Source organism: Dipodomys spectabilis, unplaced genomic scaffold, assembly GCF_019054845.1.
Source record: "Dipodomys spectabilis isolate Male_0828 unplaced genomic scaffold, ASM1905484v1 ptg000017l, whole genome shotgun sequence".
NCBI lineage: Eukaryota > Metazoa > Chordata > Mammalia > Rodentia > Heteromyidae > Dipodomys > Dipodomys spectabilis.
In genome coordinates, this window is record NW_024870694.1 from 8,389,444 (window position 1) to 8,404,178 (window position 14,735).

The 14,735-nt window shown below is 41.0% G+C and overlaps 1 protein-coding gene across 2 annotated transcripts in view; it reads left to right on the forward strand.

Annotated features, from left to right (window-relative positions):
• Positions 1 to 14,524, forward strand: part of LOC122097505 (kalirin) — a 470,035-nt gene extending 455,511 nt beyond the window's left edge. The window contains exon 34 of one of the 2 annotated variants that reach the window (XM_042668072.1): positions 14,246 to 14,524. In XM_042668072.1, coding sequence (XP_042524006.1) covers positions 14,246 to 14,308 — 63 coding nt within the window. In that variant the 3' untranslated portion in view covers positions 14,309 to 14,524. The remainder of the gene's footprint in view (positions 1 to 14,245) is intronic. The other variant, XM_042668064.1, reaches the window with a different exon arrangement.
• The last annotated feature ends 211 nt before the right edge of the window (positions 14,525 to 14,735 follow it).

Genomic DNA, 14,735 nt, shown 5'->3' on the forward strand with positions numbered 1-14,735 from the left:
TGAAAATAATGGGGTCTTAGGGGGAGTTGTTTTATTGCTTTTGTTGTTGTTGAGTTTTTTGCCAGGCCTGGGATCTGGGCACTTCATGAGCCTCTTTGTGCTCAAGGCTAGTGTTCTACCACTTGAGCCACAGCACCACTTCCAGCTTTTTTTTTTTTTGAATAGTTTATTGGAGACAGGAGTCTCATGGACTTTTCTGCCCCAGCTGGCTTTGAACTGTTATCTTTAGATCTCAGCCTCCTGAGTAGCTAGGATCATAGCCATGAGCCGCTGGCGTTAGCTGAAAATATTTTTCCCAATATAGTTTTCTTGTTACTCTTGTTTGAAGTGGACAGGTGACTGGAGAAAGGGAGAAGGCAACAGTGGGCATCAGAGGAGCCTAAGGCCCTCAGAACAACTAAAGTTCCCTCTCTCTAGCTGCTCTGCCACAGAAACACAACGCTGTCATTTCCTCAGGGACATCCAACCCAGCATATAGGCTGGCTTTTTAGAGCCTATTGGTAGAGTGTGAGAACAGGAGGCTACAAGTTCTCTTATGAATGAACACTTACTTACATGAGTGCCTGACTTCTGGCTGCTGCACATCACCAAAGGGTATGAAGTCCATTCCACTGTTAATTACAATCTGAGGTCATCAAGCAAAATCTGGTGGCATTTTCATACTCAGCATTCTCATTTATATTCTATACCTTGAAAACCACCTGGAGAAACCCATCATTAAAGTTGCCAATCATCTGGAAACAAATAAGTTTCATAAACTACAACAGCCAGGGAGGATTTGCTGGCAGGTTGCAGGAAGCTACAGAAATGCTATCAAAAAGCCTGAGCGCTTGGGAATGAATAAAATATCTTTGTTCTAGGTGATGATACTAGATATCTGTGCCAGGAATAAGGATGTAAAGGTGATCTGCCCACAGAATAGATAACAGGGGAAAGCTGCAGGTGTGCCCTGATTTGACTTAGAGTACCTTAGAGTTTGGAATCGTAGAATAAAGTGAAGAAAGCAGGCCTAGAGACTGTCCAGCTCTCTTCCTTCATCCTGTTTGAAAGGAAGAAAGTAAACTTGGCACAGATGAATCACGCCTGTAATCCTAGCTATTCAGGAGGCTGAGATCTGAGGATTAAGATTCAAAAACCTGTCTAGGCAGAAAAGTCCATATGACTCTTTTCTCTATTTAGCCAGAAGTTTAGCTGTGACTCAAGTGATAGAGTGCCAGCCTTAAGCAAAAATGCTAAGGGACTAAGGGACAGTGCCTGTGCCTTTAGTTCTGGCCTCAGTGCTAGCACAGAAAGAAAGGAGAGAGACAGAGAGAGACAGAGAGAGACAGAGAGACAGAGACAGAGAGACAGAGGCAGAGAGAGACAGAGAGAGAACAAAGTATCTTACTCACAGCCAAAAGCCAGTTTAGTGAGTGGCTTCCTGCTCAAGCCAACTTAGTTCCCTTGCCTGTTAAATCAGATTAAAAATAATACTACTGTAGCAACCTTGATAGGTCAGCTTCTGACAACAAAAGACAAACCCCTTTTCCAACTGCCTCTCTGTACCATCCCCACCCTGTGCCTGTGAACACATAGTGACCCACAGAACATTGCAGCATGGTTCTATAGCCCAGTCCAGTATCTCTGGGGCCAACATGTGACAAGTTTCAATGCCTATCACACACTCCCTGTAGCCAAGTACTTGTGACTCACGTCATGGCCTTGGTGGGGGTGTGATTCTGCCCCAGAGTCTGCCAGCCTCCCAAGCAAATTCCAATGGGCTCTGAACACTTGGCAGTGATTACCCGGATGCGCCAAGGCTGATCCCTGCCTGGGAGGAACAATTTCCTAGAGCCCTGCTACAGCTGGACATCTAACTGAAATCCTATCATTGTTAAAATTTTGGTGGAAGAAGAAAGCAAATCTGAGAGCAAGCTAAGGTGTTAAGGTGGGTGGCATGGTGACCATCCAAGGCAAACAAGACCCAAGTGAGTACCTCTGCCTGACAGGTTCTGCCAGGATGTGGGTGATGTAACGGATGGAGGGAGGGAAGGAGAGTGAGGGGAGGTGGAGGGGGTACGGAGTGGATAGAAACGTGGCTGCTTTCAGGTCAAGGCTGCTTTCAAGGCTGCTTTTGGTTTTTTTTAATTGTGAAAATACTGTCTGATATTTTAGATTATCAGAAGCACACAAACCTTTTGGCATATCACTTACCCTTTTCATCTTTAGTGTCCATAAAACAGATAAGAAGTTATTTTAATACAGAACCAAATGAATCCAGCTTGTCAAAGCAGATGATATTGAATATTGTTCTTCAGAATTTGAATCTGGAAGGGCTAGGAGTGATGTCAGGGGTATAGCACCTAGAGGTCAGGCTTTTCCCACATTTGCTCCTGTAGAAACTGTAAGCAAAAAAGATGCCAGGAGCAACATGTAGAACAAAGAAACTAATGGTAGACAGTGGCCAGTGGCTTTGAGATCTGATTTGGCTAAGCAGGAGCCCCTTGACCTGAATGATGTATGGTAGGAAACATGGCACAGATTACTTGTGGCTACAATGCAGAGTTGTGGAGACACACCTGGTGAGCTGACAGGTGAGCAAATATTACCCTTTTTTGTGCCAGTCCTAGGACTTGAACTCAGGACCTGGACACTGTCCCTTAGCTTTTTCAGTCAAAGCTGGCATTCTACCATTAAAACCAAGCTCTACTTCTGGCTTTATGTTGGTTAATAGGAGTGTCTTGGACTTTACTGCCTGGGTAGTAAAGTTGTTTCTAACAGCAGTTCTCAGATCTCAACCTCCTGAGTAGCTAGGATTATAATCAGGAGCCACCAGTACCTGGCAATTACCCTGATTCTTGACTTTGAACTTGATTGAAAATTCTTACTTGATCTTACTTCCCTGGCAAATAGTGCACTTCTTTACTTCTGATGGCTTCTGAAACATGTCAGGAGCAGTCTGGTAGATGGATAATGGGGATGGCCTGACTTGGGGGCTTTGTGTTGTTGGAGTGAGAGCTGGGCTTTGCTAAGAAAGCGAATGCGAATGCCCTCATGGTAGCCTCTTCTGAGGAACCACAATGACCACATGAGTTTTGGAACCAGCCTCTATAGCTCTTCTTTTTTAGAAAAGTACAAGAAGAAGATGTAAACTAACCTATGACAGTCCTACTTTCAACCAGACCCATGGCCCACTACTAACAGGTCTTCTAATTCTTCTTCTACCTTGTTCTATGTGACCATGGCTGTGGTGGTACTAGAGCAATCTTTCTGTGTACCAGCAATACTAATTTGCACCACATCCTGCTTTTTATTGGTTGAGATGAGATCTCATAAACTTTTTGCTGGACTGACCTCTAACCATAGTCTTTCCATCTCTGCCTCCTGAGTGGATGGGATTACAGGCATGAGCTACCAGTACCTGGCCTGAATTCACTCTTTCATTCAACAAAATTGAGTTGAGTATCGAATATCACTGAGATTCAGGATATATAAAAACAATTGCTGTCCTTGCTCATAGGCTTCAGTTTACCCCCAAGTGTCTGTATATGCTAATAGGGTGGCTTTCTACATACATGTCACATGTGTCGATGAAACAAGACAGTTGTACTTAGTACTTCCTCTGTGCCAGTTGCTATACAAGTCAGAGAAGTCGCAGGTATGAGATACCTACTCACTGCACAATATGCCAGAGAGAAACCCACTTTGAAAGACAAATTTGGTCTGGGAACCAGGCTACACCAAAAGTAAAATCTGAGCTTGACCTTGAGATTCATCTTCTTTTCTATTCTTCTTCTTTGTATCAATTTTGGCCCCAAAATAGCTACTCTAATCATGGATGATATGTTAGAGCACTGCCCATGAGACATCTGAATCAAAACAGTATTTTCTTTCTATGTAGAATTATATCCTTTAAAAAAAAAAAGGTGATTAGCTCTGTGCTTGGGAACTATTGAGAAGTTTCTTTGGTAGCATTACCAAAATCTTCACATTCTTCCACTTGCTCATCTAATTAAATCATTTACCATCAAGGGTTTTTTTAATGAATTTTGGAAGCACTGATATACACACTACAAAAATGTAGACATCCTTCTATAGTGATATTCTTTAAAATATTATTTAAAAAACAAAAGCTTTCAGACTTATTTTTTAAAAAATTGAACAAGTAGCATGCAAGGAAGTATTGCTTTATAATTTGGGGGTAATGAATCTGCATAGTTATTTCATAATAGGGCAAGAAATGTTTCATTTTTGTTGATATCTGCCAAGTCAAATACAGTACCATAATTTATTTAAATTTGACTTTGTTGATGAGAATATTGAATGTTTCCAATCTGTTGCCATTACTAACAAGGTTATAATTAGTATTTTGTACAGACATCATTTTTCATACTTAGAAGTATATTGAGAGAATAACAAGATAACTTCCTACAATGAAAAATACTGCATCAGAGGAATATGCATTTTAAATTTGGATATATGTCAAATAACTGTAGGTATTATACCAAATTTACACCCCTCACCTGAGTATGTGAGTCCCAGTTTCCTCACAAACTTGCAATCTAATATTTCATCAATATTTTAAATCTTTAACTGACTTCAGATACTTTAAAAATCATCTTTATTCATTTTTGTTCTATTATGTTTTTAATTGTAAGTCTTGTCTATTCTTAATGCTTTAAAATTATATTTTTATTACTTTTAAGTAGTTGTACAAAGGAGTTACGATTCAACAAATCAGTTTATGAATACAATACATCTTGACTGATGTCACCTCTTTTGTCATTCTCCCTCATCCCTCTCAACCCCCAACTCTTCTCAGTTTTAACTGCCCCATTGCAATTATGTTATTTACTTTTATATTCATTGAAATGTACAGTATTGAATCCATACGCATGAGCTGTTGTGATTTTGTTATTTATAAGCTAATTTGTATGGATAAAATGCATTCCTAATTATAAATATCTGATTCACATTAAACCTTAAAAGTTTTTCAAATTATAAAAAAATGTTTGGCAATACACACAAAAACCAAGCTAACTCAGTAAGTATCACGTAACATCAGGCAGCCCATGAAATAGAGCAGTGCTTATTTTCTGAAATCTGCTCGGTGCCTTCCCTGCTGTGCTTCTCCCTCAGGAAAGACTACACTTTTGATGTTTATCATGACCTTAGTTTATAATTCTACTTTCTATGTGTGTTTAAAAATATAATTTCAGTTTGGCTGTTTTATGGGACTAAAATCATACCAGATATATTCTTTTGTGTCTTGCTTCTGTCCCTTAACATTCATTTCCATGGAATTCATGCATGCCGGTGTATGCAAGGTAGCTCAGTTGTTTTCACTGTTGTAGGATATCCAAGCATGTGACTATAGGGTTGGGGCTATTTTGGACAAGGCTGATTCTGAATATTCTTACATCACATCTATATCATTGGGCAGATACAATTCAGTTTCTCTGGGTGTCAAATTGGAAGTAGAACTGCTAGATGATAGGCGTTAACTACAGCCTCAGTTTCCTTAGAGGGTCAACTATTTTTCAAAGTGCTGGAACAAAATTTACCCACCCCCACCCCCACTAATACACATAGAGTTTCCGTTTTACATCTTCATCAATGTTAGAATTTTTTCAAATCTGGTAAGTTGGTAATTTGCATTTCTCTGATTAATAATGGGTTCACATACCTTTTTTAATCATCATACATATATCAGTTGTATAAAGGGAGTTTATAAAAAAGAGAGTAAAGGGAGTTTCCTTGTGACATTTTTATACATGTGTACAATGTATCTATGTTCTCTATCACTCTCCTTATCCCACACCCCCTGCTTAAAACAATTTCAATAGGTTTCATTGTTCAGTTTTCATACATACAAATCAACTATGTTGATCATATTCATTTGTTACCCTTTTCATTAGCCCACCTGCATCCTGCTAGTACCACCCTTCCATCATAGGCTATTTTGATTCCCAATCATTCATCATTTTTATTGTGTATTAAAGGCACAGTTAATTGCACCAAGGCATTTCAGATGTGTATATATTGCATTTAGTTCAGAATAACCAACCTTGTCTACTACTTTGTTTTAAATTTTATTGTAAATGTGATACACAGAGGAGTTACAGTTACATAAGTCAGGGAATGAGTACATTCCTTTTTGAACAGTGTTACTCCCTCTCTCATTTTCTCCCACTTTCTCCCCTCTTGACCTTCCTCTCCGCCCAAGTTGTAAAGTTCATTCCCAACATAGTATCTAGGGAATATCACTGACTACCACTTTCTTTCCTGCATCCCCACTATTGATCAACAGCTTTCATTGAGCTTCCCTCTACACTCTTCATACACAGTTGCTCTGTATTTCCAAATTATTCACCCATCTTTACCCTTCCCTTGTAATACCTTTCCTTATCCTTCTAGACCTGTGAATTTTCCCTGAAAATAGTGTCCCTGCCAACCTTTTTACTTATGCATCTCAGCAGTTGTTTTGTATATTTTATTCATTGCCAGAAGTTCATATTAGTCTTCTGGGTATTAGTCCTTCGTTGGTTAGATATATAAATACCTGTTTTTACTCTGTGGCTACTGTTTTTACTCACTGTTTTGCATCTTGTTTTGTTTTTGTTTTTTGCCAGTCCTGGGGCTTGAACTCAGGACCTGGGTACTGTCCTTGAGCTTCTTGTGCTAAGGCTAGCATTCTGCCACTTGAGGCACAGCTCTACTTCCAGCTTTTTCTGTTTATGTAGTACTAAGGAATTGAACCCAGGGATTCATGCATTCTACCACTAAGCTACATTCCCAGCCCCTGTTTTGCATCTTGACAAACATATAATTTGATTTTTGGAGATGACACATTTATAAGATACTCATGAATGTGACATAGGCATCATTTTTTTAATTTTTATTTTATTGTAAAGATGCTGTACAGAGGGGTTACAATTACAGGAGTACAGTAATGAGTGCATCTCTTGTTGAGCATTGTTACCCCCTCCTTTGTTCTTCTCCCATAGGCATCATTTCTTACACAGAGCGTTTTCAAATACTTAATATATGTTGCACGTTTCTTTAATTTATTTATATTATCCTTAAATAGTTGTGGAAAGGGGTTTCAATTCAACATGTCACTTTGTGAGTACAATGCATCTTGAACAATGTCACCCCTTTCACCCTCAGTATATTTTTTTTCTTTCTTTCTTTCTTTTTTTTTTGGTCCGTTGTGGAGCTTGAACTCAGGGCTTGGATGTTGTCCCTGCACTCTTCAGCTCAAGGAGAGTGCTCTACTGCTTGAGCCACAGCACCACTTCCAGTTTTCGAGTGGTTTTTATTGGAGATAAGGGTCTTACGGACTTTCCTGCCCAGACTGGCCTTGAACCGCGATCCTCAGATCTCAGCATCCTGAGTAGCTAGGATTACAGGTGTGAGCCACCGGCACCCGGCTCCTCCTTGGTATATTTCAGTGTGAAGGAAGAACAAGAACTAATGGACTTCTAAAAACATATTTTTGTGTTAGATTTTACTTAATACATATATGACATGCTAGAGTTAAATCCATGAAATATGTTACAAAAAGAAAATATATACATACTGGATTTGTCACTTAGCTGTCTGACACAAGTGGATTCAAGACCTAGGCAGGAAGTCTTTATATAATAACACCAAACAGCTGTGTATCTCAAGCTTTAATTTTATACACAGTCCTTATAATCTTGACCTTGTGGTTGCTTGGCTTTCAAGTAGAAGAAGAGAGAGTTCCTTCCAGGTGGGCTTTATTATCACAAAGGCTGTACTTTGTGAAAACAGAGCTGTAGAAGGAGGAACTCACTGAGGAACTAACTCTGCCATCTCTCCCATTGCACTCTGCTGTACTGATCGCTTCCTGAAATTAAATAAACTGGTAGGAAATACTCAACAAATATTTGTTGGCTGAATAAAGATAAGCAAATAAACAGGAAGCAATCTGTTTGACAGCTCTAGAGATTAAAACAAAATATAAGAAAGTAAAAAAGCTTCTGGTTTGGGAAGGCCAGTAGTGTTGAGCACTTGATGTTACTACTGAAGTAGAATTTACTATGGTAGCAGAAATATTGGGAGTGGGGATGAGGATATTCCAGGTATATCAAACTGCAAGGATGAGGTGGGGAGGAAGGAGAGTGTAGGGTACGTTTGGGGTGTGGAGAGTGAATTTGCCTGAGTAAAGCTCAGGGTTTGTGTGAGGGGCGGTGGGAAGGAGAATGTGCTAGATACTGAACACCTTCAGGAATGTCACTGCTGGGCAGTGTCCAGAAATGACTAAAGGGCTGTAGTGCAGTGGTTGTAGAACACCGTCATCTTCATCCTGATGCTTCGCTGTCCCTTTATTCCCTTATTCCTTCCCTCCACTCAAGAAGAGCCTGTCCTTAGCCTAGCACAGTACTGTGCATCTCTTTTCACACACACGCACACCCCGGCCTCAGTGGTCAGCTTCTCCACTGTTCTCTCTTTCTTTGATGATCAGGAACCTCCTTTTCCTTGCTGGCATGCACTTATTTTTCCTTCATGCTCCCAGAGAGAACTGCCCCTGGACTTCTACTGATTCTGATTGTCCTGCTTCTTCTTTCTTTAAATCCTCCCCTCACTTTCAGCAGTCTTTGTTGCTTCACTTGGACAAAACTCCAAGACACTGTCTCCAAAGAGACTTTATTCCTAACACTTTCATATTCATTTATTCACCACATTTTTTCCTGAGTACCCACTACTTTCTAGTGTCTCAATATGAAAGATATACCTTGTTGTTAAATATAAAAGCGGAATATATGTGTGTATATATGTATGTACTTGTGTTTATGTTTCTACATATACATATATGTGTATGTTCGTGCATATATACACATATGTATATGTGAAGGAAATATACCAAAATATAAAATATGGTTATTTCTGGTTGATGGCTTTTTCCAAATCTCTATGATAGGATAGAATGCTTTTATTAAAACAAAATCGGAAAGATGTTATTTTTTGGCTGGGCACTGGTGGCTTATGCCTATAATCCTAACTACTCAGTAGGTTGAGATATGGAGGCTCACAGTTCAAAGCCAGCTCCAGTTTTCAAAAACAGTTTGTAAGACTCTATCTCCAAAAATAACCAGCAAAAATCTGCGCTGAAGTCATGGCTTAAGTGGTAGAGTGCCAGGCAAATAAGCAAGTAGAGAGAGTACAGTGCCCTGAGTTCTAAATCCAATACTGGCACGCGTGTGTGCGCACAAATACACACACACCCTAATAGGTGTCAATTTGAAGAATATGAAGAAAAGAACACAGTTACTAGATAGCTGCTGTCATTTACCATCTACTGAACCACAATGCTTGGTAGGCAATCTACTTAACCTTGGTATCTTAAAGTTCAAGAAGAGTGGCAAATGGATCAAGTTTGTGAGCTGAGGAAAAGGAAACTTTGTCTGGTTGTGAAAGCCAGGAGCTTTGGACAAAGGAAAGGGACAGGGAAAGGGAAAAGGAAAGAGAAGGGAAAGGGAAAAGAAGGGAAAGGGAAGGGAAGGGAAGGAAAGGAAAGGAAAGGAAAATGAGAGGGCAGGGGAGTAGGAGGAACAGGGCCTGATAAGCCCTTCAGCCTTTCTTCCAAACTCAGCTGTTTAGGGCAAGGCGAGAGGAAGCCTGAAACATGCTTTCAAGTTCACAAAGAGATTTCGTGAAAGGATGTGCCACAGGAGCGAGAGGAAGCATATTTCAAGTGTGGTTTCAGCTCTTAGATCCCCAAAGGGGCTTCCAGAGTGACTCTTAGTGAGGGACACTTGGTCAAAAGGGGACAAGGGGCTCCTGGGAAAGAATTCAGTGACCACCACATAGGCAGCAAGGTTTCAGATATGCCAATGTCCAAAATGAATTCAGACATCTCTCCTCCCTTCCCTACCCCCTTCCTCCTCAATCACAATCTTAGAACAGATGGAAAGTTCTCTGGTAAATAGGATGTTTCTATATTTCCTAAACTTGGAACAAAAACATTTCCCTGAAGCAAATCTTTTCAAGGCTATCTGTCCCACACTTGTCTATGTCAAGTTCATCAGAGAGTTTATTATGTCCAGGGAGAAGTGGAAAGAAATAATCTGGAGGGCTTGAATATTGCTGTTCGTGGCTGGCCTCCAGATGCTGAGGGTATTCTGAAAGTGGGAAGGCCTCTCTGAGACCTTCCTGCTCAGCACCATGTTGTTCTTTACCACCTTGCAGAAGAAGGTGGGTGAAGAGGCCTGCATTGGCATGGGTAGTAAATACATATTAGATCCCAAAGAAGACCTTCAGGCTCAGTGGGATGTGTGAAAGAGCAAAAATGCAGTCACAAAACCATTCCTTGAAAAGAGCAGATCTGGAAATACATTATGTGGTGTTGATGTCTTCTCCCTATGCACGATTCAATCTCTCTCCCACTGTGTACGTCAGTTTTTCATTCTGATGACTACATGAAGGAGAGCTGCCAGTCTAGGCTCTAGTTTGAAGCTTGAGGTAGAGAAAGGCTCTGGCAAACCAGTCAATATGGTATTTGCAGAGTTCCCTGTGTGTGATGGAGGAACACAGACAGCACAGCACGTACAGCCCCCACCAAAGAACAAAGTCCCCTCCCCACTTAGTGAGTCAGATACAGTCTTTTCCAAAACTGAGACATCACTGCTGTGGTTGTCAGGCAGAGGAACACACAGCCTGCCTGCCAGAAAGCCATTCTGGTAGAGCATAAACACCTGGCAGCTGTCTCTCTGAGTAAACCCCCAACAGAAATGACACTCCTTCAAGGTAAGTATCATTCTCCTCATTTTGCAGATGACAGATTTTACAGGAAAATGTCAAACAGAGAGGTTAAACAACTTACTCAGGATCACACAACCAGAAAGTGTAGAACTGGGTTTGAATCCAGGTCTTTCTGAGGTCCTATATACATACTCTATACATACTGTCCCCCACTGGCCAAGTCCAATAAAGGAAACCATTGAGTGATTCAGGTACAAACACACAAAGCAACCATTTCATGCAGATAATGTAGTCTATAATTTCCTTCCCCTGATACAGCTGAATGAAACTCTCAATTTAAAGGCCAAGAACATTCTGGCTGTGTGTATTATATTGCATATCAGTTGTTCCCTATTTACTGTGCCTAATGGAACATGGCAGGAATCAAAATGTACAGGAGACAGCTTCTTATGTCTTAGCCATGGGCATAGCAGGCATGTTCCCGCCTCCATGATTTCCTAATCCATCAGAATGAAACATTGTCAACACGTAGTCACATAGTACATTGAGAACGCTGTTGGTGAAAGGCAGCTGAGATTTACTTACAAATCTGTTGTAAAACTGGTACCTCTGTGAATGAAGAAAGGGTATAAATATCATATAATAAATATGTCCCCAACTTGTGGCTGCTTTTAATCTCACTGGATATCTAGTAGTATCACTTCAGTACCCAGTGACTATAAAATACCTCAATGTGGTTTAGAAAGCTCTTGTTGTGGGTCTAATAGAAGGATAGGGCCTTGTGTTAAGAACAAAGCTCACATGTAAGGGCCTATGCCTGAATAGGGGAAGATAGGAAACCTCAATATACTCACCCCATTCCACCTCCCATAAAAGGAATGTTGAGCAGGTCTGGTTAATAAAAGCCCCTGTCCTATCTAGAGGAACTCACTGAGTCTTGCCCCCTGTGGATGATACTAAACAAGTGCTCCTGGACAGCATTGTGGAGGCTGTAAAGGGTAGCCATGGATATTGCAAGTCAGGTTGTCTAGGGATGGTGTATGTAGAAGCCAGGACACAACGAAGGCCTCGGCATGAGAGACCACTCCAACCCTTAGAATTGCTAGGGAAATATTTCAAAAGTTGAATCCTTTGCTTTCCTAAAGAACCATAAATGCAAAGGTGTAGGATATTTGGATATGGCATCTTTGTGTGAATTCTAAGCTGAGTGCTGTTGTTTATATAAGAAATACTTATAAGCATGTCAAAAAATACAAAGGTCTCTTGTCAAACCTCCACTTAAATTTTTTCTGCTAGTCTCTGCCTTACACAAAATTCTTAAAAATTTTTATCTCAATAGAGATGAACAGCTGTCACTTTTAAAAATTAAGATTTACACAGTTGGGCATGATGGTGTACTTCTGTACTGTACTTCTGAGAGACTGGGGCAAGGGTATCACAAATTCAAGACCTTCCTAAACTACTAGCAGACTGTGTTAAGAGCTATGCATTGGTGGTAACCGCTCTTTTGGAATTACCAACTAGGCTCTATTAAGTATTGGCTTCCTGTGTACATATGCATGTGTTTTCTCAGAGTTTCAGCTTGCCTACAATGGGTTTATTTCATGGTGTCTCACATATCAAACTACCATCAAACCAACTGGCAGGTGAGCAGAGACAATTAGAACCTAAAGTTTAAAAAGATAAAAAGTTTTCAGCCAACCCTACATATAATGAAGTGATCCATACTACTTCAAGAGAGGTCCTCAGATACAAGATAGATCTTTATGTGATAGATACTTTCCAAAGTCTTTGGAACAAACCATCGTACAAAGGTACAAATAACATTTAGCATATGGTTCTCCCTTAGAAGAGGCACCCTGCACAGTTGTTTAAGATAGATAGATTTGGAGTTAAAGACACCTCACTTTAGAGCCTACCCACTTACACTTGCCAGTTGTATGATCCTGGGCAGGACCTCTCCAGGCTTCAGTCTGCAAAATAAGGGCAATGACATACCCAGCCCCTGAGGCTGTGACTCCAGTAGTATCACATGACATATGAGAATACTTAGCACTTTGCCTGGCACAGGGTAACACTCAATAATTTACTAACCATAAGAGATAGTAGATAAAGAGTAGAATGTCAGATTCACTATTTATTTAAAAAGAAAAACTAATAAATTCTGCCATTAAAATACACACATGGTAGATCTGATGACACATTTCTAAGTTAACCTGGGATTACCAGTGAATGATGGTGAGAGGGACTAGTTAATCAGGATGACTAATGCCACCCCCTTATCCATGTTAGTGAGTGTGATATTATGCCAAAGTCTTTTTGCTTTGGTGCAAGTGAGCTCAGTGGATACTCAGGACTTGACCTGAGTCATATGTACATATGTACAGCCCTGGCTTTCTTCAGAATCTTTTCTCCCTTCTCTATCCTGGGCACCCTCTACCTTCAGTAGAACTCATGGTCACCACCATTTCAACTTGTGATGTTGAAGTGTTCTCTTTGGCTTAGTGAACAGTGTTTTAGCTTTTACTAGGAGAGTTTCAGATTGGACTCCTCATTTCTGTATGGCAGGTGGATGGAGTCTTTCACTTCATAGAGATGAGCTCTAGTCAAATGTGAGACCATACCCTGATTTATCCTGAACTTTTCTTTTACTTAGGAGCCATTGCTGTTGAAAATATTTCATTCCCCCAGTGGTTCTCGAAGTTAACTTTCCTTAAGGGGCTATCTTTTCTCGGGGAAACAATAGTTCCTTGTTTCACATGGCCCAATAGAGGCGGTATAAACTACACTGGAAGATGCCAGCTAGGTTGCTCCCACCTACTCTGTCACCTATCTGGTAATTCCTCTCATCCAGCCTTGCAATCTGCCCAAACCAACCACATGCCTTAGAAAACTCACAGATTACTGTATGTTATGGGCCCTGGTAACACTTGAAATCACAAATTTTAAACCCATTACTACCATTACTATACATTAATGAGTGACTTCTCTGTTTCTCCCAACAAAATGTTATAGCAAGGTTTATTGGTAGGTCATAGGACCTGAGAGGAGGTTAAGTAAGAAAATGTCAGAAAGGGGGTATGAAATAAACACTAATGACCAATGACGCTCAGCGCTACTGTTTACTGCATCCCTCTCTATACAGTACGTGGCTCTGCTCTGCCTATTTTTGTGTCTGGAACATTGGGAGGCCGCTGCAGGTTTGGCCCACAGAGGTGTTATGGATTGTAACGATACGGAATTGAGTTGTAATACATTTAGCAAACAAGATGGGCAGCCAATGATCCTCATCTGGATCCTAGACCTGATTGGCTTCTTGTGAACTATGAGATCAAGGAATGTCTACCCAACTCTGCTTCCTCCTGACCCTCTTTGAAAGAATCATTGTGTTTTTCAGGTGCACTATACATTGGGTTACTAGTGCTACAGTAGGTTGCACTGATAAGTTAACTCTGTTTTCTGTAAAGGGCTATGGGATCTCAAGCAGATTTTTGCAAAGTCATATGCAAATCACAGAGCCCAGCCCTTTTCTTAACAGGATGGCAACCTTGTTCCTCGGTGGCACCTGGGACCTGGAGATCCTTTCTCCACTTACGTTTAGCGCGCAGCCTGGGACTTGTCCCTGCAGCTCACCGGGTTAGCCGTGGCACCGTTGGGACCTCCCACCAGGACTCCAATCACCCACCTCTCTTGAGACTGCTCTGGCAGGGCTGGTATGGGGTGCAGCCTTTGCTCAGAGGGCAACCTGTTCCAAGCAAAATCTGCCCACCTGGGCCATGGGCTCACCCCGGGCCTCCCTGCGTCTCTCCTGGGTGCAATTTGAGGTTGCTGAGCTTCTCTCCAAAGTCTAAAATGGTGGGGTAACGGGGACTTGACAGCCCCCGGGGCCCCATGTACTTTCCTCAGTTCCCAATCTGAACACCAGGGACCCACACATACATCCATCTCTTGCTGCTCCACAAGTCTGCAACACACACAAGTGGACAGGATAACTAGAAGGATGTATTTGTGGAGCTTTCCTCCAGATT